General features: G+C 35.4%; 1 protein-coding gene across 4 annotated transcripts in view; it reads left to right on the top strand.

Moving 5' to 3' along the window:
• The window catches only part of PCMTD1 (protein-L-isoaspartate (D-aspartate) O-methyltransferase domain containing 1), a 40,366-nt gene extending 27,370 nt beyond the window's left edge, over positions 1-12,996 (top strand). For all 4 annotated transcript variants that reach the window (XM_038174321.2, XM_038174323.2, XM_072034684.1 and 1 more), the window contains 3 exons: positions 7,066-7,237; positions 8,785-8,908; positions 10,375-12,996. In XM_038174321.2, coding sequence (XP_038030249.1) covers positions 7,066-7,237; positions 8,785-8,908; positions 10,375-10,745 — 667 coding nt within the window. In that variant the 3' untranslated portion in view covers positions 10,746-12,996. The remainder of the gene's footprint in view (positions 1-7,065; positions 7,238-8,784; positions 8,909-10,374) is intronic.
• The last annotated feature ends 739 nt before the right edge of the window (positions 12,997-13,735 follow it).

Raw genomic sequence — 13,735 nt, 5'->3', positions numbered from 1 at the left:
GACATCTCTCCTTGTATTTAATAGGGCCTTGACAAACTGAAGTGAAAAACTTACTTGACTTCCGTACTGCTTAGGAGTCCAGATTTCTTAAAATTCACTGTGGAATTAAAGAAGTAAATGGAAGGAATATCTTTTCACTTTTTACCATCATGCTTTGTCTATCATGACTTGGAGTTGTGAAGTTTAAGTTCTGTAAACTAGTGTTGAAGGGGAGAGTGAAGTTAGCCCTTAGTTTTGTCTTCAGAAATGAAAGGGTTTTGAGGAAACTGAGTATCAGAAATCATAAGCAAGGTAGCTGAAGTCACATGATTGAAGAACCGTGACAATCTTGTTGAAAAACTGAGCAACAGAAGTGAAGCTGGAGTATATCTCTTGCTTACTGTCCTACAGTAATGCCTAGAAGCTGGAAAAAAAAGTACAGGGAAAAGACTACTGGATAGAAATTATGCCAGTATCGCTTCTGGCTATTTCCCTAATGCTAACTACCATTATTGTAACTGGATGTAAAGAATTTCAGTTGCTATTGTAGATCTTAACTTGTATTTCTTCACAAAGATCTAATACTTTTGTTTATTCTAATGTTCACAGTGTACATGTAGAAAATAGTAACGTGTAATTTTGCAGTAGAAATAGTATCAAGTCATGAAAATGCATTTATATATGAACCAGTTTTGTTTAAAGAGCTTGAATGAATACGTACACAAAGCAGAATGAACAATGGAGAAAAATACCGAAAAAGGATGGAAAGAACTTGCTGTCTTGCTACTCTATTGTTTCAGTTAATCAGAAAAGAACTAACGCTTTTTAAAAATTGTTCTCTGATATTACCTGTTGCTTTTCTTAAGTTTCTTAATCTTAAGTGTAGTTTTCTTAATTAGTGATTAATCTTAAATTGAAATCACTGTCAGGATAGAACATGGGAAATATTATTGAGAAATGGGAAAACTGCTTCCTGTATAAAATAAACACCTTTAAATCTGTTTGATACAACTTCGATATTAGTTTTGCAGTACAGTAAGTTGAAAAATGTTAATAAGGCATGAAAATTGGAAAATTTCATTAGTTGCACATTGCTATGTTATGCTAAGACCAACTGAGACTATTGACCTTCACCTGTGGTTTTCAAAGAAAGTTTTACGTCAGTTTAAAAACTGAAATTGATTAAATGATCTGAGGGCTCTTTGAAGGTTTTCTTCAGGTTTTAGGAGTACTTGGAGTAAGATTTAGATTAAGATTTTATGAAATTCTTTTATATAGAAGCAGCTCTTAGTATTATCTTTATAGTACAAATGGATGAAGGAGCCAGAAGTTTGTAGATTAAATTATTTGTAGTTTAAGTCCTTCCATATAACTTCTGGAAATAATTATTTTCCAGCTTCTGTAGCTGTGTTTTTAAAAAAGATAAGCCTGTTTTTTGTTTTAGTGAAAATCATTCAGAAGATGCTTACTAATCTTAATCTAATTTGTCATCCTCATCCCCCATTCTGAGGGATCCTTCTGCTAAAAATGTGGTCAACTGTATAGTTAGTGTAGTGTAGGACAAAAGTATGTTACTTCCTTGTCACAGTAGCAGAAATAGTCTATAGCATACATTTTCAGAGTCTCCACACTTTGCAGATTCATTTTAATGTCTACTTACTAACATATTAAGGGAATTTAATGTAAATCTCATCCTGTGCGTTCTTAAACTGGATTCACTGCTGTTTGCATATATGCATTAAAACATTTTAAAACTTTACTTGACCCCCAGGAATGGCTGTATCCAAAACTTGCAATGCTCTGGAGTTCTTATTCCACTGTAGCATCAGCACAGTTGAAATGGCAAGTGTTAAGTTGCCAGCCTCTGTGCTATAAATTCCAATAATCTTATGTGTACCTGCCTTACTGCTCTTCCTTTGTGTAAAAAAAAAAAAAAAAAAAGTCATTTGTTTTATTTTTTGCCTTTTTGGAGCTGCTGAGTGTTACTGTTTAGTCTTTTTTTTTTTTTTTTGTGAAACTACAGTCCTCTAGACTCTGAGGTGAATCAGTTGCAGCATTTGATACTGAAATTTGATACTGAAAGAAAGTGGATGTGGATGGTGAACAAATACACAGAAATTTTAAATTCATGCTGATAAGTTTTTTTCTGTAAGGACTGTGAGCAGCAAACTGAGATATGAGTGTGGTTAGTAAAATGAGCGGAAGTATACTATTAGGTGGTGTCCTGCTAATGAATTATAGCTATGGAGAGGTGTAAAATGTAGCTGGAGTGATAGTGGTTTTAAAAACTGATTTTTTTTATTAGCTAAAGACAGCGTTTAAGTAGTTCCTCAGTACTCTTTTTTTTTTTAAGCATCTTATGATACATTTTATCCTTCAAACACAAATCTGTTGATGCTAGTTTGTTTTTCCTTCAAATTACATAATTTTATGCATAGGTTCATTGAACTTGTACTTGATTCTGTAGAAATGAACATCTCCTACTTTAAAAAAATTCTTGCCTCTGGTTTGATCCTCAAGAGACATGAATTAATAATGTCCTGCACTCATATAGGCAGAAGAGCTTAGCCAAAAAAACATGCTATACATCTTCATAGTTAGAAGTACTTAAATGGTGGGTTGTGTGAATAGGTGTTAGCTGAGGACCAGCAAATGAATTTGTGTGTGTGGGGAACTATTAGAGGATAGGCTATTGTACTGTCATATTTTACTAATATTTTATCACACAAATACTAGATTGGTGGATATGGATACAAAAGCAATAAATCTTAATCTTAGTTCTTTACTCAAAATATTTTTAAATGGATGTTCATTTTATTACAATGGTAGTGTTTTTCTTTTGTTGATACCTATGGAGAATTTAACTTCAATGCATGCAGTGACAATCTACTCCTTAATTATTCTCTTAAGCTGTTGTAGTGAATACAAAAATGCCCTTTAAATTCCACAGGTAATTTTTGATGCTTACCTGAAAGTGAAGTGCTGCGGCTGTTTATTTATAATCCTTTTATACTGGGAGGATGGGGGACAGAATACAGAAATACAAAGGAAAGGACAAGATTAGGTCAGCACACTTCAGCTTGAAAGTACTTGAATGTCTTGGGCCATTACTAAACAAGATCTGTGTGAAATTAAATCTATCCTTGTGGCAAGTGTTCATTCAGACATAGAAACCTGGTTGCTATGCTATCAATAGTGGGAACTCTTAATTTCTCTTTGGTTGGCTGCTTGCTTTTAATCAAAATACCAGATTGAACTGAAGAACCTAGTGTGATCCAAACTTCTCTGGGTTGTTCCAGTACACTTCTTGGCATCTAATCTATAAAATAACATTTTTTTCATGTTACCTATGTAGTTGTCTCGAAGGTTACCCTGGCAATTTGATAGAGATCAACAAAAGGTGAATAACACTTGACATTTCTTAACTTTTTTTCATAATTCCATTTCAAGTGTGTAACTAGATGAAATACTATTTCATCTTAATAGGTAGCTTATGTGACTGTCACTATTACATGTTAGAGCAATAAACCATTCCTTTTCAGCAAAATTTATAATCTACTAGAAATAGCTCAGTGTAACAGATTGAATATCTGATCTGTTTTGACATCCCAAAGGCAATGGGAATGAAATTTGCTTGTTGAATGTAGTGTCAAATAAGACTGAAATAAATTTGTGTTTGGGGTTAACTTCCATTGTAAAACAATGTGGTTGATACTATTTTCATACAGTAAGACTAACAAGCTTGTGTTAGTGTTGGGCAGGTACTCTTAAAATTGCTTACTCCTGTTTATTTGCAGGATCTTTCTGTTTTAGAGCACTCCCTTAACAGGTTGAGGGGAGGCTTCAGTGAGGTTGAACTTTAACCTTGCTCATATTGCAAATGGTTTGGGCAAGTTAATGACAAATTCTCATAAATAAAATTTTGTCTCTACTAGAAGATATTCACAAAGGTGCTGGATTACATGAATACCACAAGTTGGTATATTTGTTTATGAATTCTTTCTGATTCAAAGTTGCATGCATCTTTTCATGATAATGGAATCAGTTGAAGATTAAGGGAGTGGAGAAGGAGTCTAATTTCTTCAGTTAGGTTTATTTTGTATTGTAGTGAGGAAAAGTAAGGTTGACTGTTGCACAACTAGATTTAAGTCTGTAATTCTCCCAAGTATCAGCCATATATGCCTTTCTATTCTTGGTGTGTTGTCACTGTTCATACCATAACATGCAAAACTGTTAATTCTACAGGTAGTATAAATGGATGGCGTTGGCTTCTGAGCTCAAGTGTTGCCACGATGAGATAACCACTCCAGTTTTTCTGCCCCACTTCTACCAGCTGTTAGCTTCTTGATACCCAGAAAAAAAATGACAGTTCTAGAACCCTATATGATCTGAATGGTCAACCAGCATACCACTGTAGTCTAGATGGGTGTTACCATTGCACTGCCAAGTGAGCTGAGTAGACCCCCTTGTTTTTCATCTGATATGGACTAAGAAGATGTCTTTGGAAATTGCGTGTATCATACTGCTCTCAGAAGTCTTTCAGGATGCTCCTGCTTTTGACAAACTGGGTTGAACTAGCTGAAGCTACTGGGGTGAAGGAGGTATTTTTGAAGTAAATGAACTAACCACTACCTGTCTGTCTTGGTGATAAGCCATGTCTCCACAAATTTGTACTGATAACATGGTCAACCCACAATGTAATGCCTCTATAGGCAGAGTTGGTCTCCACTGCTTAGCCTGTCTGATTCTTACAGGTGTAATAGGAAGCCACATCTGTGTCAATGGCACTTAGCGTCCTTCTGGCTTCAAGCTGTGAAGCTATATGAAAAATTATTTTTAGCATTTACTGTACTTAAAAACCCTTTTTCATCCACGCTTTATAAATAGAAATGTCTGTAAATAGTGTCTGGGAAATGTTTCGTGGGTCTTTGTTTTTGTGGTTTTGCGTCCTTGGAGGATTTGGTGTTTGTTTTCAGAGGGTGTGACCAGTGGCTTCTAGTAGAGGAAGCAGTTCAGAAATACCGGGTAATCCTCTCAGCTTTTGGAGGAGCATTTTACTAAAAAGTTGTGAAAGTTACCAGGTTAGGCAGGCAGGCTCTCTTCCGTTGTCTAAGGACACAGAACCAGTGAATGTCATAAGATCTAAAATTGCATTTTAGAGAAGTGCTTTATTACCACCTGTTTTTATTTTACTTTCTTAAAACTGTGAAGGGTACCTTGCTCAAACCTAAGTTAAATCAGTGTGTTGATGCTTGACTTCATGTGTAGGCAACCTGAATTAAAACTATGTAGAACTGTCAGATCTTCACTGAATGTTGAAAAATGCACAATATTTCACATACTTGTGAAATGAGATGAGTTCTTCAGTGAAGTAATAAGTGCTTTGGGTTTAATTTTCTTCCTAACGTTTAACCTTGCCTTACATATTTCCAGATATTTTTTTCTTCGTCTGAAATTATTTCATCCACAGTTCAGGCTAGCTGTGCCTGGTTGTGTGCAGTTCTTCCTCACTCCTCTTTCCTTTTTTTCTTCTCAGTGTTTGTAGTTTTCATTTCTTCCACTGCACATGGGTGAGGAAACAACATGGACTGTTGGCCACGTACATCACATAAGGGAGTTTCATTTACTTGGTTGGTGAAGGATTCTGGGGTTTGTCCTTGACTAGTCAAAGAAGGAAGACCTGAATTATTGCCAAGGTCAAGCACCTCATCTTGGAAATAAAATAGACTAAGCAAAAAATTTAGTTTAATAGAATTTTAATTTGTGAATGGCAATACTGTAGATCAGAGTCAGCCAAGCCTTATAGGCCATATCCCTAAGCAGTGACAACTCAGTTACAGTGAAGCCTGGCAGGAAATACTGATTTGAACATTGTTAGTTGTACTGGGACTTCCTACTGCAAGCCAAGTCAAAATTTCCTTTTGAATGTCAGCTGTAAAGTTCATAAAATGGCTGTATGCATTCAATGAAGTATTTAGAACTCTTCAAGTTTATTTTTTCTGGGAGAAATTTGAGGGGTCTTGGATTTTGATACTGTCAGATGACCTATGAACTACTTAATGCCACAACGAAGTGTTAGACTTCACTTAGTGGTTTTTCCAAGGAAACCATAATTCTTTTCTGTGAGCAACTGTAACTTCTCATCTTAAAGTGTGTGTGTGGTGGGGCAAACAGTTATTGGCTGAATGTTGTTGGTGTGTGTGTGTAGAAAGGCATTGTGTTTCTTTAAACAAAGATGTAAATTACATTATCATGGCATTAATAATGTAAGCAGTAAGGTGTTGTGGAGACCTGAAAAATGTCAGGAAAACATCATTGTAATAGAAAACATACACAGCTTTGGAAATAATGTTCTATCCCATGCGTCTTTTCTTTGCTACTTTATGCAGTGTCCAAGAGAACTTAGTCCTTGCAACTACTTTTGGCAACTTCTTTTATATGCTCAAGTCCACTTAAAGGCAGTTATGTAACTTTCATTTGCTGATGAAAATTAGAACAGATGCTTCTCAGAACTAATAATTTTATTCCCCTTTTTTTGTGTAGTCCAATTTTTTCCATTGAATTCTATTTTGGAGAAAAACAGACTGGGCTCAAGGTGGAAGTTTGTGTGACACAAAAATGACTCTACAGAGCATACTTCTTTAAAAGCTGGGATGGGAGAATGTATTAGGAATTGGACTGGTTCCACATTTATTCAATGGGCTGGGTATTGCACAAGTGTTGACAAGTCTTCTATTTTAAGGAGACTTTCCTGTATGGCTTGTAAGGTTTCTTTAAACAAATTTATTTGTTTATTGTTAGGAAGTCTGGTGTTTCTTTCAGGCTTTCTTGTTCTTATGTAATACAGTGATTGTAACTTAAGAATTTTTATTTGGTCCTTGATGGGACAAAAGCAATAAATGACTTGTTATTTAGCATTTCCATAAAATATTTTTTTTTTTTTTTTTAGAAATATGCATGCTTATTTTTTTGTTGCCATTACATAGGGGAAGATCTGAAAAATAATTTTCTGTCATTGTCTGGACTGGCTTTTCTCAAAAATCCTAATTTGAAATGTCCCCTCTTTTTTTTTTTGTTTCCCCTTAGATTTGAGTTCTGTGAACCTGCCTTTGTGGTTGGTAATTGTTTGGAAATAGCTTCAGACAGTCATCAGTATGACCGGATTTACTGTGGAGCTGGAGTCCAGAAAGACCATGAAAACTACATGAAAATTTTGTTGAAAGTTGGAGGCATTTTAGTAATGCCTATAGAAGATCAGGTGACTTAGTGGCAATTTCCCCTTGCTATCTTTATATATTATACTAATTTTAAGAAATGTTTTAAAATGTCTATTTTACTAAGTTAATGTTCAGCTGATGACATCTTGACTCAGTGTATTGTTGCAATTAAGCAGATATCAGTCTTTTGCAATGCAGTCTTGAACTCCCCCCTTAAAACACTGAAATCCGCTTGTCTGTAACAAAACCATTTTGTCTTCAGTGTAGCTAGAACTCCATTTGTAAATGTTTTAAGAATATTACGTCATTCCCAGAACTGCTTTGAAATCTTCCCTGACACGCACTTTCAGTCAACAGTTCAAAACAAAAACCATCCTCTAAAACAGGAACGCTGATTTCAGAGAAATATGATGAAATATCTATAATTAACAGAAAATGGTAAGGGGAGACAAAAAAGACTTATTTCCAGCAGTTTTCAGTGTTGCTTTTTCTTGTTAGATTAGACGTTTTTCATTTTCAGACAGGTGTACTATTTTAATAATGCTTCGCACTTCTATCACTTTTCATCCTTAGATCTCAAAAGGCTTTACAAAGGTAAGTAGTATTCTCCCTGTTTTACTGATCGGGAAGTTAAGAAAAAAAGACTATGACTTCACTTGATATTTTCATGAATACAGAGAATTACTGAAACACTTAAATTGATAAGTTTTCTAGTTACCTTCCAAAAATAATTGTCACAGTGCATATATACCTACATTCTCAAAAAAAACCAAGTTGTTGAAATATAGCCTGTGTCATCCAGTTTCATAAATACTTTATCCAATATTTGTTGGGCTGAGATACCATCAGTTGAAATTAATGGCATTGAACTTAAAAGTAGACCAAAATCAGACATAAAATTAAAACTGAGTAATTCTGCCTTACAAGTAGTAAGGACACTAGAACCTGTAAAACATAAGAGCCTCAAAGAGCTCAGTTTGTCTAACCTGAAGAAAAAAAATCAGGAACATCTGACCTCCTGATTAGGCTGCCCAAAAGTGTGTGGGAGTTGATTGTAAACAGTGTTGTCCCAGGTGCACAACAGACTGAAAGAAGAATTTTAAAAACTACAGCAAAGGGGTAATTTCTCTTGATAGAGGGAAAATAATTTTTCATAATGATATGAGTTGGTTGAATACCACAGCAGCTTGTCTGGAGAGGCTGTGGAATCTCAGTCCTAGGAGAGATTTTTGTGACTTCATTGGAAAAGCTTCTGAATTGCTTGATTTTGCTTGAACAAAGCTAGCTACAAATTAGAGGTTGGATGCCAGAAGCTGTTTCCAACCTAAAATATTGGAAAACTTAAGGAAAAATGCAAGACTTAGGCTTTTTCTCCTGTTGCATCTGTTCCCATTGCAGAAGACCCATCTTTCAGTACTCTGGTGACTAAATACTTAAGGAATATGAAAGTCCTGGCTGTTCAGAGAACAAACTTTATGCGTTCATTTTGAAGCAAATCAAAATACTGTTGTTTGAATATGAGCCTGAATAATAGTGAGTATGACAAAGCTAACCACTAACTTTTGTTTTTGTTGTTGTTCTTACGCAGTTAACACAAATCTTGAGAACGGGACAAAACACGTGGGAAAGTAAAAATATCCTTGCTGTTTCATTTGCTCCACTAGTGCAACCGAACAGAAATGACAACGGCAAACATGATACTGTGGGACTGCGTAAGTGTCACTTGTGCTGGCTCCCTTTGCTTTGTTGGGTTTTCAGAGTGCCTGTTGGTGTTATTCTGGAAATGGGGAAGACTATCCTTGTATAGATGTATGATAGAACAGACACATACAGTCTAGGACAGCAGTAGCTCACTGATAAGTTTATGTGCTGGTTGTTATTCTGTGTTGCTCTGCAGTTAATATCCCAAATTAAAATGATCCTGGTGTTTCCTGCTTATTTTTCCAGACTACTTTTCCTTTCGTGTTCAGGTTCTTGTTTTCTAATGAGGCACAGATAACATACTGAGTCAATATTAAGTTTGTCTCTGACAGTCTTCCAGAGAAAAATTTCCTTTTCCCCCTGAAAAGGAGGAAACTGGTCTACACTACTCTGGTACTGTAGAACGTTAATAGCTGAGTGTGCTTATGCCTGTCTGCAGCTAATACAGTGACACCTAGCTGGTTTTAGTAGTCGCTAGGATGGGCTTTCTAAGTGCAGGGCTCTTCAGTTAGGTTGGCAAAGGGGTTTAAAAAGTCTGTGAAAGCCAAGGTTGGAAAGCCAACAGGTTGTTGCCAAGGTAAGATAGTATGATAATAAAGAGGTTAAAAAGAGGAAGTTATAGAGATGAAAACTTCTGCTAGGAGTAGAGTAGTAAACAGGGCTTCTGTAGCATCTGGGTCTGAAATGCAGCAAAGAAACTAGACCAAAAATGACAAAGTTGAACAGACTGTGTGTTTGGTGTGCCATTTTTGCTTTGTTTTCCTTGGAGTTATCCAGCCATAGGTCATCTAAGACAGGTCATCCACCAGCTCAGTAGCACTTAATCATCACCTATGTACCATTGAAAAAACACCTCTTGTTTTTTGTTACTTGTTTTGTTTAGAACCTCAGAAATTTTGATTCCTTTCCTGCTGCAAAGATAAGGGTGATTTACCTGGTTGGTCAGCTGTGAAGTTGATATGGCTTTCCCTCATCAGCAAGAAACAGGAAAAATCGTAGCGAGTAGAAGTGGAAAGGAAGAAAAGCACTTGTTTAAACTAATGTGATGTGGTAGGGAAAACTTCCCTATCAGCAGAACCTTAAAAGAGAATGCTAGCGGCTTGTCCCAGACTGTGTCAGAAACCTAAAATATGACAGTGTGTGGTGTATGTTTCCTGAAGTTTGTTTAATCTGTTATGTTTTTCTGCTTTACTTGCACATGTCAAAAGATCTCTTAATTTTTGGACTAGGTATTTTCTGTAAAAGATCGGTCATATTCTAGAAGTCATCTTCAGCTCAAATCTGAATATGTCTGAAGTAAGGAACACTTGTGAATATTCTAAATGGTTTGCCAAGATCTCTCTACCCTTGTTTCATTTGTATATTGCTTTCTGTACTTAAAAATTTCATTTGTTCTTATAAGTCTTGCTGTCTTGCAGACGTTTTTGTTACAGAGAAATTTCGCTAAGTAAATCTAACTCACTCTCTTTCATTTTAGCTCCATGTGCTGTTAGGAATCTCCAGGACCTAGCTCGAATATATATCAGACGCACCCTTAGAAACTTCATAAATGAGGAGATGAAAGCCAAGGGTATTGCTCAGAAGGCTCCTCCAAAACGAAAACGCAGGAGATGTCGTAGACGCAGGATTAATACCTATGTGTTTGTTGGTAATCAGCTCATTCCTCAGCCTTTAGATAGTGAAGAAGATGAAAGAATGGAAGATGATAATAAAGAGGAGGAGGATAAAGATCACAGTGAGGCCTTGAAGCCAGAAGAGCCTCCTCGAAATCTACTGAGAGAGAAAATTATGAGTCTACCGTTACCTGAATCTTTAAAAGCATACTTGACATATTACAGAGAGAAGTAACTTGTTCTAAGTAGAAGTAATGCCTACTGATAGTTCCTTTATTCTTGAAAATGTAGCATTTATTAAGAAATAGGTGGACAAATTATTACTAGTCTTTCATCAAGACTGAAGTACAGCGATAAATGGTAACTTATCTCTATCTTGTCTTTGCTACGAGAAAGACTTGCATTCAACAGTAGACTCCCTTTTTAAAAATCTATTTTTCTTTAAATTTTGAAAATGCTGTTTTAACTCTGATAGAAATATATATTCCATTATGCAGCACTAATCAATATTTTGCATGGTAAGTCTTTTTGATCCCTAACAGATTTGTATTGATAAAGGATGAGTGAAATTTTATATATGCTAAATAATTGTTAAACATGTGCATCTGACTTGAGCAATTTGTCTGTATTTATTATTAGGGGAACATTTTAAACATGCAGACACTTATCCTCTAATGTTGGTATCAGACCCTTTTAAAAGTTTATTTTACTATGGCTTTGTTGCAATCATTATTCCTATGTTGGTATAGATGTGTTCCAACAACACAAGTGCAATAAATGTATACAGACACTGAACGAGCTGGCTTTAATGGAATATGAAAACACAAGTTCTGGAACGTCAGATGGCCCTGCTACTTCTGCATATTTTGCCAAAAGATCTTGAGAAAAGTAATAGCTTTTCTCAGAGCCTTAAAGAAACATTGAATATAAAGCAAAGCAATGCTTACTTCAACTCTGCTTGTACTTAACTCCATTCTATGCTTTCAGTATTCCTAAGTGGAGGCACTTCCTTGGTTGTGGGAAGCTTAGGACAGTACATTTTGTTTATTTCTACAGCTCATGGCATTGAGACACAATGTTTGGCAATACAAGATTGTAATGTAGATTTCAGTCATCTATATTTACTGCTTTTAAGTAGAGGTAGAACTTCAACAAATTTAGTTTGTATTGCTTTTTGGAATAGCTGTTATAGTAGAAGTTAGAATTTGTTTGGCAAATGCACTTTAGTAAGTGGATTTTATACTTTAGATGCATCTCCAAGAAGGTAGACTTGTGCTAGCCTATATTTTGTTTCTGAGCATGGCTCTTAGCACAAAAATATTTATAAAATCATATGCATCTTTTGGAAACCTAAGAGTAGCAGTGCAACTGTGGGGACCCACAATAGTGCTGACTTAATCCTTCTACAATTTTTCCTCTCCTAGTTGTGAAGTTACTTGCAGTTCTTGTTTTTTAAATTTGTTTGCTTTTAACATCTTAATTTCTTCAATCTGTGTTGTAACATAACCATGAGGGAAAACACTGCTTATTAAGAATTTGGCATGATCTGCATTAAAAGCCACAGTCATTGAAACAATCTGCCTGTTGGACCCAGTGAAAAACATTCCTTGTGAAGAAATACCCTGCATGATGCATTTATAATGCTGGTAATATTTTTTGTGTAATAATGAGAAAATATTTTTCTAAAACTAAAGGTTCGTAGTCTAAGTATTTATAACCAGCCAATATTCATGCAGTCCAATATTGACTTTGAAATATATAAGATGAGAAAGAAGACTAATAATCCCACAACACTGACTCTTTATTATGCATTTCATGCTCTAGACCCCCCCCTTTCTTTTTTTAAGGTACATTGTAGTAATGTTTAAGTGGAACTTCTTGAAGGCCTGTTGTACCAGCATGTGGAGTTACTTTCCGCAATATATTTACAGTATAAGTAAACAATACTATTTGAAATAAATACTCCTGACTATTTTAAAAGCGGGAAAAAACTACTAGGAAATAGTTTTCCAAAATAATGATACTAATAAAGTAATTGTGATGCTTCCGCTGTAAGAATTGAGCATAATCTTGTTTTAAATGGGTTATTTTAGATGGAGTTCAGATCATCTGAAGTTTGAGATGTTTCTCTAGCCTTTTCTTGGAATCTACATCTATAAGCTCAAGGATTTGAGGTTACTGAATATTAAATACTTTAAGGACTCTATACAGGATGCTTTTGGAGAATAAACTTCTGCGTTCTTTCACTCCTGTGTACTTGGAAAAATGGACAACGGATGATTTGTCATGATTATTCAGTATGTAAGTTTTTTTGCATTCACTGAAAGAGAATGTTTCTTCTGTGTTTTATATGTGGATTTATTTTACACTCTTGAATTTATATTTACATAAATAAAAAGGTAGAAATGCAAATTGTATTAAAACTTGATTTTTGCCATCTCAGTTGATGATGGGGACATTGTTGCAATAAAATGGTTTTTCTGGTGTTTTCTGCTTGCTCGAATTCGTTTCTGTGAAAGTATCAAGTTCATCTGGATCATCTGGAAATTCAGGTATTGGTGTATTCATAGCTAGGTCACTGACTTCATAATAAAGACTATTATTGAAGCTCAGAAATGGATAAATCTCGATAAAACTTGAATTTTTTAAAGGTTGTAGGGTGAGATACCGTTCATGACACAGGAAAGCTGTTTTGGGCCTAGTATTACTTCTGAAGCACGTATGTAGAAAGTTAGCTTTTCTGGTGAGCCCATAAGCTTGAGTATACAGTTAAGATGTATATATTTCTTACACATATATATACACACACACACTCCAGAACAGTTTCTACTTTTTTTTCCCTAAATACAGAGATTGGTTTAACCTTGAACAAAGCTACTACTTGGTCAAAATAAAACTTTGAGGTAAGAATAGCAAGGGTTATGAGCAAATAGTCATGTTACTTACTGAAGAGTACTACTGAAGAGTACTTACTGAAGCTGTCTTGATGTTGCCATATATTCTTAGAAGACAGCAAAACACGTGGGTAGGCTAAGCTGACTAGCAATACTATAGTTGTAATCACAGTAAGAAAGGTTGTGGTGAATAGGAACTTTAGGCTTTGAACTTGAGGCTTTTTTTCCGTATACTTTGGTCTGGAGGGGAGTCTTGAGACTACTGCAGTCTTTTGGGAGACCTGAAGTTTTTAATCTCATACATGAAAAACTGAACTATGGCCATCCCCCC

Source organism: Anas platyrhynchos, chromosome 2, assembly GCF_047663525.1.
Source record: "Anas platyrhynchos isolate ZD024472 breed Pekin duck chromosome 2, IASCAAS_PekinDuck_T2T, whole genome shotgun sequence".
NCBI lineage: Eukaryota > Metazoa > Chordata > Aves > Anseriformes > Anatidae > Anas > Anas platyrhynchos.
Note: the sequence above shows the minus strand (reverse complement) of the source record. Positions and strands in the feature narration are given on the sequence as shown.